At 41.0% G+C, this 14853-nt stretch overlaps 1 protein-coding gene and 1 long non-coding RNA gene across 3 annotated transcripts in view; one reads left to right on the top strand and one right to left on the bottom strand.

Annotated features, from left to right (window-relative positions):
- PPP1R3C (protein phosphatase 1 regulatory subunit 3C) overlaps nt 1-11171 on the top strand; it is a 16622-nt gene extending 5451 nt beyond the window's left edge. The window contains exons 2-4 of one of the 2 annotated variants that reach the window (XM_018571830.1): nt 2546-2549; nt 7929-7935; nt 9844-11171. In XM_018571830.1, coding sequence (XP_018427332.1) covers nt 9845-10792 — 948 coding nt within the window. In that variant the 5' untranslated portion in view covers nt 2546-2549; nt 7929-7935; nt 9844 and the 3' untranslated portion in view covers nt 10793-11171. Of the gene's footprint in view, nt 1-2545; nt 2550-7879; nt 7936-9843 lie in introns of those variants that run through there. The other variant, XM_018571829.1, reaches the window with a different exon arrangement.
- The window catches only part of LOC108799896, a 26147-nt gene extending 13897 nt beyond the window's left edge, over nt 1-12250 (bottom strand). Inside the window, exon 1 of the long non-coding RNA XR_001942056.1 lies at nt 12065-12250. This is a non-coding gene — a long non-coding RNA (uncharacterized LOC108799896). The remainder of the gene's footprint in view (nt 1-12064) is intronic.
- Nucleotides 12251-14853: the final 2603 nt, after the last annotated feature.

Here is a 14853-nt window from a genome sequence, read left to right as displayed (position 1 = left end):
AACTGATGTTTCAGTCTTCAATGTGAAGCCTGCTCATCATAGACAACTCGTGTGAGAGCTGCGCGTCCAGGCCCGGATTCCCCACAAGGCCACCGAGGCCAGACGGAGGGGCGGCAGGGCGCCGAGGGGCGGCAGAGGCAGGGAGTCCCCCGACGGCCTAAGAAACAAAAAAAATAGAACTAACCCTGCCACCCCTGCCATTCTCCGTTGATTTGGGGGGGACGGTTGGCGGGGAGGGGGCGCATTGCGGAACCTGGCCTTGGGGCGGCAGGGAGAACAAATCCGGCCCTGTGCCCGTCATTGCTCTCTGCAGGGCAGTGGGTATACATCAGCAGTCAGTGTGAAAGGTTAGAGATGGCGATGAGGACTTAGCTATTGAGAATTGAGAAAAAGTCACAACTTTCATGTCAGTAGCAGCACTGTTTAGCCAGCTAAGGTTGCATGCTTTGAGGAAAGTGTCCATCTGTCTGTAGTATACGTATGTTTTTATGTACGGACCAGGGGAAGAGGAGGAACCGGCCGGGACGGCAGCGGAGGTACGGGGGAGGGGGCAGTGGGGGAAAGTGTCCATCTGTCTGTAGTATACGTATGTTTTTATGTACGGACCAGGGGAAGAGGAGGAACCGGCCGGGACGGCAGCAGAGGTACGGGGGTGGGGGGGCAGTGGGGGACTGTATTCACAGCGGCCTCTCCTCCCCGCTGGGGCCGTCATCGGATCCCCGCACAGCCCCCGGCACCAGTGCATACAGCTGTCACTCAGTGTCACCGACTTTACTGCAGTTCATTGTACAAAGTTTTTTTTACAATGAACTGCAGTAAAGTCAGTGACACTGAGTGACAGCTGTATGCAGTTGTTCACTGCGGGAGTGCGGGACCTGGGGTGGCAGAAGCAAGGACTCGGGAGCGGCACTAATCTCGGGGAGGCAGTTGGACCTCAGTTCGTAAGTACGGGTTGTTCGTAAGTCAGGCATTCGTAAGTCGGGGACTGCCTGTACTAACTGACATGTGGGAAGAAAATGAGAAACTTAGTTAGATATAGTCAGATGACCTTGAAAAGAATATTTTTATATCAGATATTATTCATTTATTTGTATATATTATGCTTTGGCGATTACAGTTTTGTGTTTCATTAGGAGTGTCAGGCTGTCATTTTGGGCGAGGAGCTGTATTTGGTGGTTGACATACTATAAATATAATATGTGTTTTTGCCAAAACAAGACTGCTTAGTAAGTTAATACGCAGGTTTTCTGTGTTTTGACTGGTGTATTTTATATTGTATACTAAATATGTTATTGTGGTTTATAGAACATAGCGAGCTATTGTATTGTATTGGATGCTGAATTAATGCTTTAGGTAATAATCATACTCTTTTTAAAATTTAAACTGTAGGGAAAAAAATCATCAAACAGATGCCCATAGTAACCAATCAGCTTCTATCTTTCATTTTCAAAGCTTAACTTAACAAACTGAAAAGAGAAACTGATTGGTTACTATGGGCAACTGCTCCAGATTGTGTCTGCTCCAGTTTTGATAAAATTCCCGCATCATGTTCTGTATTGGTGCCCCTTTAAAGAAAATACTTTTTGTTGTGTAGTACTTTATGCTTATAAAAAACTTCATTTTTTTCATCATATCGCTGTTGACATATAACTTTTGTGGAACTCACTGATATATTTTTTTGTTTTTTTTGTGTTTGTCGTGACTGCCTCACGTATGAAGCTTTATACATTGGTTGCATTTATGTTTGTATGCTGTTTGCACAGTTTATGGCATTGAAGACACGCTGTTAATACAGCTGTTCTGATAACAAAACTTGTCATAAAGGAAGTTCACCATTTCCCTTTTCAGCAGTCTATTCAGTGGAAATTTCGGAAGCTCTCTAATTAAGCTGGAAGAGCCATGTTGCTTCATCACAACATTTATAAGAAATGAAAAAATAAAATTTGTATAAATAATAATACTCATAGTACATTCATGTCAAGCTTCCTTTGCACAAGGACACTCAGTGGAAGCTGAGTAAAAGAGAGTAGAATAGATTCCATTTGGTTTCCTCATACCTTAATCCATTGTAAAACGATGGTAGAATATTCTTCATGCAGTGGACACCGTTACCTGATGAGTAACATTGAAAGAGAACATTCTTAGGAGTAAGCTTCAGATAAATTTGACTCTGATTTTGGTGCAGCCATGCCACATCCAATCCAACATAGTCCTACCTTTTTTCAAATGAAGTTCTCCTGTCCCAATTGAGTTGCATCGCAAAAAAAAAAATCAGATGTTATAGTCCCACAAGGCATGATGGGCTTGGGACAGGGAAGCCGAAAGAGAAAGTCTGTACACCTAGAACCAACGACTGTGAAGGTTAGTGTCCACCGTTAGTTTACAGCAGGATGGAAGCACACAAGAAATCTCCTCAATGTATCTTTATCTGTTATTTCCACCAAAGCAATGCCTGCGGATGTGCTCTAAACTGATGAGCATCCTTGGAAGGTGGATTGTGGCTTTGTACCGTGGTGGTTAAGTGCATGGTAAAATGGGAGGACAGAGTGGTGTATCTCAAGACTGATTAGTGCTCACTGTTACCCTGCTGTACTAGCAGATACGTTCTACCTGTACGGACTCACAATGGTTAATTTGTAGGTATACAGTACAGTTTTACCAACAAAATTAAACAAACTGTGCATGGACATCAACAATGAGGACCCAACCAGATTGCTCTGGCATTTGGGAGCCTTTTTTTGTTACACACAGCTATGTATGGGTTTTTTTGGCATTCAGCAACAAAACATGAGATTGGCTGTGTGCTGCCCTGAGGAGCACTGCATCCCTAGGTCATGGTCTGTGTTGGCTTAACAGAAATATGGCCCTTACTGTGATTATCCATTGAAAACAAGCACATTAAGGATTTTTCAAGCAGAATGTGACAAATCATTTACGCAATTTCAGTGCAAAAAAGGCTGTACCTGAAGTGAGAGGACTCACTTAGGATTTACAAACTGCTCCTGCTCTGGCCCTCACACGGGGACAATTTTGTGTAGCACTAGTTCCCCATGATTCATTAAAGTGACACTGAACTCTGGATGTAAATCTTAAAAATGCATTCAAGTATCTCAACTATTAACAAAAATGTATCTTATTTGTGTATCACCCACCCAGATAGCAAGGATAACTTGCCCCAGACTTGTGGCAGGGTTAAATTGTAATTCTTGTTAATTTGCTGCACACATTCCTGGCAAGTTGTAGAGCCTCAAATCAACACTGAGTTGGTGCTGACACTTTCCTTCCTTCTGGAGGGAAGAAGAAGAAAAAGAAGAATTTTTTCTTCAATATTTTTTTAATGAATTGACAAACAGTGCTAAGGTCCTAACATATTTCTGTTTTAATAGAGTCAACTGTATGCAAATAATGTCTTACATTGTATCATATTCAACAGTATACAAAAAACAGTCAATAAACCAGTCATAGCATTATGGATGTGAACAGAAAAAGATTGAAGTATTCAGTTATATTGGCTTCTCTGGTCAATAATACTACAAGCTGGACCGACTACAGAGATATCTTTAGCAAGAGTATTAATAATTGACTTGGACTTATTTACAGCAAAAAATGTTACCCAAATAAAGCAGAGGTTAATGACCCAAATGGAGCAGAAGCTAATGAAATGTGTAACTCTGATAGAACAAAGATTGTAACAGAGGGTATTTACTGTCAAAGGGCCAGTACAGGTTTGTGTATATTTAAAATCAAAACCTACTGTCAGAGATCCTGTCAGAGATCCCCTGTAACTGCGCAGGCGCCATGGGCGCATTGCCATACCAGTAAGAATCACGCCATTCCGCGAATGCGCAGAAGATCGCCTCCAGCCGTGCAAAAGCGTGCCAAAATGGAGCACAGGAAGTGACACACATAATGGCACACCGGAAGTGACACACATAATGGCACACAGGAAGTGACACACAAGATGGCACACAGGAAGGGACACATCAACCTAACTACTTCCCCTATAAAAGGCCAGCTCAAGCACCACCATATTGCTGGATTCTCTTTCATCTCTCCTGTGTTCCTGTGATATTCTTCTTGCCTTGCTTTGACCCGGATTGGACCTGACGATTCTTGCTTGCTGAGGAAATAATGGCATCAGAACAGCATGAAATGCAATATTCAATAATTATGTACATTTAGGTTTAATTCTAATTTGCCATGTGCATTAATCTTTGACAGATTAACTTCCATACAGATTTAGTCCTATCGGCTGCACCTAATAAACTCATTGGCTGCATTTATTTTTACATTTATTTATCCTAAAGAGACTGTTGCCAAAATCGTTTTGCAAAAGAAGATAGTAAATACTTACTCTCACTTACTTATGTATCTTTCTATGTGTAACAAACTGCTCTGAATATAAATATATATGCTTCCTATATAATACTACTAAACAAAGAATTACATCTTCAGACAGCACTTATTTATTTTTCCACTTACACTTCTGAAAGTAACCATACAATGTACATACTGCATGCGCATCATACAGCTGTCAGCAAATGTAATGGTATTTATAGTCTGAAAAAATGTTGGATGCTTCATCTTTCCCTTAAAGATCCTATGTCATGGAAATGATTTCCCCTGACCTACAAAGTCTGACATGCATGTAGCAGGTGTAACTCACTACATCTTCTACTTCTGTACTCCTTGTCTGTACCAGAGCTGTTTTGTAATGAAAACCCTCTCTTCAAGACAGTTGTCATCAAAAGCCCTGTAATATCTTGAAAATGTTACTGTAAAGCAGCTATTACATAACTGTACAGAAAGCCTTATTACAATGTGCAGATTATGTTGACTTGAAACAAAATATTTTCTTCAGAAATACTACTATGAAAACACAAACCCTGAATTTATGATAAAAATGCTTATGTATATGTACACCCAGGGTGGCAACCTTCATAATGGAGCTAACGGGGCAGCTGCCCGAGGCTCACCACTCCAAAAGGCGTCCTAGTCCCAGTTCCATATTATAGGTCCTACTGTCCCTAGTCTCTCCCACTGAGGCAGGTCAGTATCTAACAGATGCTGCTGTGGTCCCTCCTCTGGCCTCCCAGTAAAGTAGACAGTACAATGCCTGTACAGTAGGCCCATTCAGCCAAGTATTGCTGAATGCCATCTAACATGCACAGTAGGGGTGCTGTCAGTTTGTGTAAGAGCCTAAAGAGCATTGGTGCTGTTTTCCAGCTGGTGCTGTCAACGCCTCGCCTGCTCTGTTTGTAGGGATTTTCCCATACATTCTGAAAAGAGACAGTTGACAGGTATTAGACAGTACAGGAAGTGAGAAGAATCTTCCAAAGGGGATATAAACAACAATAACAATCTCACATGTTGTATAATCCTTCCCTCACTTTATACAAGCTTTGAAGTCCCCCTTCCCCCTTGTCAGGAATCAGGGGGTCTTACCTCTGCTCAGGGACCACGGGCATGGCGCAGGGCACGGGTTCCCTTCCAGCCTGGTAGAACTCCTGGTGCCCGGGGTGCGCATGCGCAGTACGCAGGCTGCACGCGCATCCCCGGGAGCACGCGCGTAGCGCTCCTTACACCATTAGGGCCATCAGGTGTGGGCCTTGCTGGAGGAGGTTCCCAGCACACAACTTCCATCTCTCTCACCTGCCATTGGTTCCTGGGGAGGGAGGCCTCCTGGTTGCCTCGGTGACCAGGGGGTGGTCTTACCTCCCCTGGCTATAAAAACCTGGCCTGAGCTCTGGCTTATTGCTGAGTTATTCCACCTTATGGTGAACACCTAGCCTCCCTTTTGGTCCTGTTGTTACCTGTTGCCCCCTTCGTTGTACTTCCTGATTGCTGAACCCTTGGACTGTCTATCGCCTCTGAACCATCGCTGCCTGCCTCGACCCGGACTGGACTTTGACTACTCTCTCTGACTGCCCCTAAATTGTACTTCGTTTCTGGACCTATCGGCCGCTTCCTGCCAGTGGGTTCCTTACCACGCTACTAGTTCGCTGGTACGTCTGACATTAATAGAGGTTACAACCAACACCACTGCAAACTCAGTTGGAAAAGCAATAAATGTTTTGGGTTGGAAACCCATCGCTCTATTTCTTTTGTTAAAAAAGTCATCGGCGGGTGGCTTCTTCTTCTCTGCCTGCCTAACACCAGCGCCAGATCTTGCATATGCACCATACAAGATCTGGAGCTGATCCCCCACAGACCAACACAGGATACGGTCACTTCAGTTTTTTCCTCCATTGCAAGATGGAGGTAAAATCTGGATGGACACAGATGTCACAATGGTGACATCCGATCCCTACTGCTGCGATCAGGAGGGGAACCGTGCACGGATCCCCTCCTAATCAGCTTGTGTGAAAGGGGCCTTATACATTCAACATCTCTCAACATATTATAACATTGTTACAAAAACAAATATTCATATGAACAAATAACAAATCTACAATTCATATAAACAAACCATAAATATTGATACCATTACATAAACATAGGATCAACAATGAATTTAATACCCAGACCACTGTATATGAACAAGAAGGTAAAAATAGACATTAGACATGCATGGAATATAACTCCCATAATTACCATTTTCACAGATACTATATTCCTATACCATTTAATTCATAAACGTTGGTAAATATAAGAATTATTCCAATTAAGTCCTAAAGGGACTCACTTTTACATAATTGGAGAAACACATCCCCTCCTCTCTTATGTGGTATAACCTTTCTTTGCTATAGGGTCACGTCTGTGATAGATTTTCTGTGTAAATCATGTGTAGAAACATGTCATTGCGAGGACAATGACATGCTCAAGTGCAGTTCACAGTATCAAGCCTTATGTCTATATTATGTCTATACATACCAGCCAATGTGTGCCATGAAATTATTTGTTGGAAATAAGAGCCACACTCATTGTGCTTGCTGGAAAAAGCTGTCACCAAATACATCAGTAATGAATAGAAAGTACATGTGTGTGTGTGTTAGCAAAAAAAAACATAATTACAGGCTTGCTGACAGCAGCCAGCCTCAAGTAACTCTAGGCCTCATAAAGATAATGAAAGACAAAAACATAAAAGGTTCCATTTTATACAGAACTATAATCCTAATCATGAAAATGTTACAAGGAAAACTTTTCAAACATTGGCCACCATGGTTACCTACTCAGTATATCATAGAAAACATTAGGGCCCATTCACACTACAGTTTGGTAATGTCTGCACATTGCTTTCCTCTCCAATCTCTCACTGCAATACTATCTGCTTCATTTACTGCTATTCCTGGATTTCCAGGGTGCTTTGCGTCTCCCTTCCCTCCCTAGCGTCATCTGTTGCAATCTCAATTTCTCAAGGCTACATAGCCTATAATGCATTGCTTCCAGCAAGCAATGGTAATGTTACATTGTTCAGATGTTGCATTGTGGTTCAGGAGGAAGGCTTTGTAAGAATTGTGAGGTAACCCAGCTGCGAGGTAACCCAGTGAGTGAGTCCTCCACTGTTAGTCCGCTGACAGCTGAGAATCATGCAACACTTTCATCATGCACTGACAGTCTATAGGTAAACATTGCGCTGTCAGCTCGCCGCCCTCCTCACACCCCATACAGACACAACCCCCGGCTGTCACTCCGTATTGCCCTCCATAGGAACACACTGAGTGATTGCCCCTGTGTCCGCCGCTTCCTCCCCCTCCCACCTCCGACCAGCCGTGTCACGGAGTTCAAGCGGCTTGAATCACGTTCTCACTGTCAGGATCACCTGAGCTCTGATAGGGCATGCGGGACGTGAGGTGACGTCTGATTGGTCCGCTTTCTTCCTTCACGTGAAGGGGGCCGTCTTTATGTAGATAAGCAGGCAGCGCAGGCTGGAAGTTGTGCCAATCTTGAAGAATCCAGAGAGGAGGACGGCTGGAGGGATCAGTCAGTGTGCAGGTACCTTCACAGGGATGATGCTTCACTAGTATAGACCATCACTCACCCACTCTAAGAACACCAACAGCACTGGAAAAAGTTACATCTGACACACTTTTGCTGTAGATCACACACTTAGTGCATGGGAAGAATAGTATAATTGGGGTTCTGTAGACTTTCCAAGTTCATACATTGTATCATTATGAATAAAAGTGACTTTGTAATTGTTATAAAGTATAATGCATTGTATAAGTATAGTCTTATATGTAACCTCCTAGGTGGATGAAACGTATGTGCAGTATAATGCATTGTATAAGTATAGTCTTATATGTAACCTCCTAGGTAGATGAAACGTATGTGCATCTAATAATAACTATTAGTATATGGTGAACGCAGAGATGAGTGAATTCTAAGATACAAAAGTGTTGAATGCCAGCATGCTGTGAAGGTATATGCAGACATATATACTAGGAAGTTCTCTTATATGGTTTAAAATGCATCTTGGCAAATGTCTTCCTAATAATTTCCTGCTAAATGCACCCCAAAGTGCAATAACCCCCTAACAACCAATCAGAGAGTATTACTGTGTTCTGATTGCTGTAAAATAAGGAATCTGATTGGTTGCTATGGGTTACTACACTTCGCTCTCCATCGTTCGCTGCGCTGCATTATTTTAAAGAATGACCAATGACCCATAACAACCAATCAGAGAGTATGACTGTGTTCTAATTGCTGTAAAAGAAGGAATCTGGTTGCTTGCTATGCGTTACTACACTTCACTCACCATCCATTGTTTGCTGCGCTGCATTATTTTAAAGAATGACCAAAAACCCGTAACAACCAATCAGAGAGTATTACTGTGTTCTAATTGCTGTAAAAGAAGGAATCTGGTTGGTTGCTATGGGTTAATACACTTCACTCTCCATCGTTCAGTGTGCTGAATTATTTAAAAGAATGACCAATGACCCATAACAACCAATCAGAGAGTATGACTGTGTTCTAATTGCTGTAAAAGAAGCAATCTGGTTGGCTGCTATGGGTTAATACACTTCACTCACCATCCATTGTTTGCTGCGTTGCATTATTTGAAAGAATGACCAATAACCCCCTAACAAGCAATCAGAGAGTATTACTGTGTTCTAAATGCTGTAAAAGAAGCAATCTGGTTGGCTGCTATGGGTTAATACACTTCACTCACGATCCATTGTTTGCTGCGTTGCATTATTTTAGAGAATGAGCATTCATTCCCTCTTTTGCAAAGCGTGTTCCAAGGACGGATGCAAACGTTATCCATTAATATTTGTTTCCCCTCCAGGTTAAATGCTAGGCTTGTCTGGAGATAAAACCGTCTGCGTATTAAATTGCATTTCTGTGCCAGATATCGGCTGTTTCTGTTTGCACACACCAACATGACACTCCTTAGAGAATCCAAGAGGAAAGTAACTCTGCAGGAGGAGTGCATTGGACATCAATTCAGTGGGGTTTGCGAGTTTGCCAAGATTTTGTGCAAGAGGAGCAAGTTTTTTTGCATGCACATAGTCTTGTGTTTAGATTGACTTGCTTGTTACTACATTGTAACAGCCTTCACAGTATCATTTGCAGGAACCTTGCTGTATAACTGTATTATTTTAGTAAATGTGCTATAATAAGATTTGTAACGAAGCGTACAGCTTTCCCTTGTGGGTATTCACATGCATTTCTATCAGTGATGCAAACAACATGTTTAATCCTCACTGGTGGGTGTTTCTTTATAATCCAGTGCACTAAACTGAAATGGTTACATCATAATGCCCCTTTAATTTGATCAGCCTTTATATACAATTCCAGGCTGCGTATGTCCTTTCAGATCAGTTCTAATGAGGCATTTTAATATGATGGGTGCTACCCGTTCTATAACATTAAGACATTATATTTTTTCTTTCTTCCCAGAATGATTCAGATTTTGGAGCCACGTTCTCTGCCACGGTCCATTATGCCTGTTGATGTTGCAGTAAGGATATGCTTAGCACACTCACCTCCTCTAAAGAAGTTTCTCAGCCCTTATGACGACTACAGGGGCCGCAATTTTGTCAACCGTTTTAAGCCACTCAGGCCATGCATTTCCTTAAAAAAGGAATCCGATTCCAGGAACGGCGAGTGGAACCGGTCGAAATCCCGAGCCAAAAAGCAAGTTGTCTTTGCTGACTCCAAAGGGCTCTCGTTGACAGCGGTGCATGTATTCTCAGAGTTTAAGGAAGAGCCTGACACCGACATCCAGTTTGATCTGATTAATCTTGAAGGCATCACAGCCAGCTTAAAACTACATGAAGAGAAGAACCTGATCCTGGGATTCCCGCAGCCCTCAGCTGATTACTTGTTGTTTCGGAATAAAATTCAAAAGAACTTCATTTGTTTGGAGAACTGCAGTCTTCAGGAGAGAGCTATTTCCGGAACCATCAAAGTAAAGAATCTGAGCTATGAAAAAGAAGTCAAGGTGCGAGTGACCTTCAACACCTGGAAAAACCACACAGAATTGAACTGCATCTACATGAACAATGTGTATGGGGGCACAGACTGTGACACCTTCTCTTTTGTCGTAGATCTGCCCCCCAGCATTCCCAGCCATGAGAAAATCGAGTTCTGCCTGTCATACGAATGCAATGGCCAAGTGTTCTGGGATAACAACGAAGGACAAAACTACTGTGTAGTTCGTGCAGAATGGAAATACGATGGTGTGCAGATCCATTCGCTTACAAAAACAGACCTGTCATCTTACAAATTGCAAAATTACAAACCTGAAAATGACTTAGATAAGTTTGGAACACCTAAAACATCCATGGGTCTCTATCCCGAATGGCAAAGTTGGGGTAAAATAGGGAACACCTCACCTTACTGGTGAAAATCCTTTGGCCATTGTTCTTAAGTATCATAAGAATCTTGATGTCCTTGGGCACAAAGAGTTTATAATACGTAAATGTTACATGTTATGTAATGGCATCAAGGCAAAACATGATTACGTTTTTCGAGCGTGAAAATAATTGAGGCAGCGAGCTTTTCCTCTTAAGCAAATTGTTAAGTTCTAAAGCACCTACAAATCTTGGATAAGCCTGCATTAGAATAGAGAACACGTGTCTATCAAGTACCAACTTAATTGCTGCCATTAAACAGCCTATACATATATAACAAATCTAAGAGTAGCATGTTTAAAGAGGTAGAGTTTTCTGAAATGTATAAAAGACACAAGTGGATGGTGTTTAAGAAGGGAGAATGGTATGGGTTAACCATCCACAACAAAACATTGTGGGGAGTGAAGGAGAAAATTCTATGCAATCCATGAGCCTAGGTTTAAGAGATGACCCATAGGCCTGCAAATGGTTGCAGAAAGTGAATCCAGCTTGGTGGCTCATCAAGTGAAAAATGTCATCATAGTTATTATGCAGTATACTAGATTAAGACTTTAACAGACATCATATGATGAATTCCATCTACATTAGATAAGCACTTTTCCTAAACACTACACTATATGATGGTCATTTTAAAGACGCTTAATCATCAATGAACCTATGAGCAAATACCTAAGCTACCTGTGCTCCCCTGAAGCTGTACCTTCATCGTAGAGGTAACTAGTGGGTAGATGTTTCACTCTTCAGTTTCTTATTACTTTAATAATCTTCTAACAAGTGCCTTTAAATCATGCCAAAAATTAAATATGCAGAACTGAGGGTTGTACACTAGACGTTTAATAGCATATTGTATCTTGTGTGTGCCATACAAAATAATAAACAAGCCAACCTACATAAATACGTTATGCCACCACTTCTGTGATACTTGCTTAGTAATCTCCTGATCAGTAATAAGGTACCTTCGACAAGTCAAATTCAAATATCAGTATTCGAGTGGCACATAATTCATAGTTCTTAATTTTAAAATTCTATAGCTGTATTCCCTTAATAATATGCACTTATTTCTTAAGCGGTCTGTAAGGTTGTGTCTACACTATGCTTGATGAATTATTAAGTGCAAAGAGCTGTGATGTGTTCTATTTCAAACCAACCAATCAGAAGTCAGCTTTAAGCAATCTAGTCTTGCTAGACCCATGAGAAAGGATCTCCGATTGGATGTTCCTGTTAACTGCACAGCACCGCTCATTGCAAAGTTGTAAAATAAACACCCAAGTTTACAAAATAATTTCAGAAGTTATTAATCCCCTTCCTTCATATTGAAGGTAATAATTATGTTGCACCTTTTTATGTGAATTTGGTATTTGATATAATTGTAGATTCCTTAAATAAAGGATGAGTTGATTGTAGGTGTTGTTTTTTTGCACATTGATAGACAAATCCTGAGGTGTTTAATTCCCCCCCCCCCCCAGAATGTGTATTTCTGCTTTGTGAATACTCTTATATTTTCATCTGCAGTATTTTCATGTGTCCCCGAACTTTCTGTGCACTTTTTTTGGTTTCTTAAAGATGAGTTATATTTTTCTACTGGGTAGCAGAGTTGAACCTAAAGCTTTGAAAATGGATAAGAAAAATTGCTTGAAGAAACTGTGAAATAAACTGGGATGCCTAATGCATAAAGCAGCAATTTCCAATGTCTGGTGGTCACGGGTTTATATTAAACATGGAAATGAGCATTATGGAATGTTTGATTGCCACTTTTTAGAGAGAAAGAGCTTAAGATATTTTTATATTTCTTAGAGTTGATGGATGTCAAAAAATGAAATTGTAATGGTTCCTAAGCCACAATGTATATTTCCTGTTGTAAAGTTTTATCACTGTAAAATGGAACTGTAGGATGCAAATGTTTCCGACAATAAATTATGCTTTTCTATAATGAAATATGACCTGTGTTTTATTTGGACATTTTAATGCCTGAAAACTGGAAAATCGGGGCAACTTTGTCTTTTGCAGATTTGCAGTTTAGAAAAAAATGTAAGCATAAGGTACGCATAATCTGTCCCTGCGTCATTTGAGATCACTGAGAGTCAGGGAGGACCTGCTGCATCTGTTCCTGCCTGCATCACTGTATCATCCTGATCCACTCTGCTTAGCCTTAACATACTGAGGAGGGGGGAGAGGCCACACGCAGGTCATGATGTTTATATAGCTAGAGCTGCTCAGGAGATCTTCAGTGGCTCAAATACAAATCTAAATTCTCTAAAGTTGGACATACAAAAGGCAAATGGAACTTGCAGTTCCATTTTTGTCCAAATCGCCATTCTAGCAATTTTAGTAACGTAATTGAGCTACTAAAAATCATCTGTAGCATAATGGTTTCACATATGCATGGCTGCCAGAACTATGGGGACCCCTGAAGGGGAAATAACAATCCTTTTTGTTATTATACCCTCTGGGGTCCATAACATAACAAAATGGTTTGTGTTAAATGAAGGGATTGTTGTTTAATAACAAAAGGGATTGCTGTTCTGGCTTTAAAATGTGCTAGTTATGTGTTTAGTTTGCATTCAAATTGTACATGAAATAATAAATTCCAACTGCAATGTTTTTATTCTATAGGTCATCTTCCTTCAGAAAATACATCGGTTTGGGAGTTGGTCCAGCAGCAAAAGGGTTAAAGTGAACCTGTTCTTTGCCCATGCAGGGTAAAGTAAAGCAACAGGTTTATTTATAGTGGACCTCTCAGGATTTTTACAAGTCTGAATTGATACATTCCTGACTAATATTAAGTAATTCCTGCAACATTATAATAACAAAAAAAACTTGGGCTCTAGTGAGTTCATATTGCCTAGACTGATATGATGTAATCGGTCTTCTGCAGCCAGGAAGAAGCATTTCCTCAGTCTCTTATGCCCAGTGATCAGAATGCAATATTTGTATGAAATATATATGTCAGATATACACTGCCAATACCTACATAGGCACCGGGATTTACAAGGCTGTGTCATCTCTAAGCCATCCTCTCAGCTGAGGAAGTAGATGGTGACCCTGGATTATGCCTGAACCAAGATGGCACTATCGTTTTGGAGAGAATGGATGATAAAGGCATTTGCCTAAGTACTGCAATTTCCGAGAGCTAATAAATACTTGTAAGGTTTTAAATATATTAACAGTTTTTTGTTTTTTTTAGCAAGTAGATTTTTATTGAAAAGTTTTTGTCGATACAAAAGTAAAGGATATGAGATATGACTCCAAACAGAAGGAGTCTGCATATAACAGGTACAATTATGCAGTGCTTAATAAACAGAATGAAATAACAAATCAACATAGGCCCATGTCAGTAATAAAAGTTATCTCATAACAATAGTGTGTAAATTGGCAGTGCAAATCATATTCTGGTATATTTGACTTGTGGTTAACAATTTACACTTGTAATAACGTGTATTCAGGTAGCTGACATGAGTGACATGTGAGACGGATAAGATTCAGGAAATGGAGGGTGCGGGACTGTGATGGGTATGTGGGTGTGAAAAGGGCTTCAGATTGTGAAAGGTAGTATAGTAAAAAAGGTGTAAAACAGGTCTTCAATACCAGTGTGTGTGTGTTTTTGGTGTTCGGTACCAGTGCCTAGGATATTAACAGTTTTAATACAATACAAATGTGGACTGCTTTGTTAAATCCCCACTCCAGACAAAACCCCAATTCCTCCCTCCCACTCCCCTCTAACCCATCCTGCAGGGTTTTTCGTTTTGTTTTCCTTGAAAAGCAAACATATTCATCTATGTCCCCCCTCCATGTCCCTCTCCGCCACTGTTTTTGGGTGCATGAGGACCTTTAATTCAGCGTTGCAGATGGCCCCTTGCCGGCTGGTCCACTACCATCCCATTGCAATGATATCACTCCTCTTCTGGATCTTGGAAATTACTCCCGCAGCTAGACAGCCAATTGGAAGCATCCACTTCACACTGGCAGTGACATGGCCATCTAAAATAGGACCTTGCCGGAAGTAAATAAAGAAAGAAAGAAGACTCTGTACTGGAGGATCAGATTTTTTTTTATT

The sequence above is a fragment of the Nanorana parkeri genome, unplaced genomic scaffold, assembly GCF_000935625.1.
Source record: "Nanorana parkeri isolate BGI_ZX_2015 unplaced genomic scaffold, ASM93562v1 scaffold1850, whole genome shotgun sequence".
Classification (NCBI taxonomy): domain Eukaryota; kingdom Metazoa; phylum Chordata; class Amphibia; order Anura; family Dicroglossidae; genus Nanorana; species Nanorana parkeri.
This window is presented reverse-complemented; position numbering and strand designations above follow the sequence as displayed.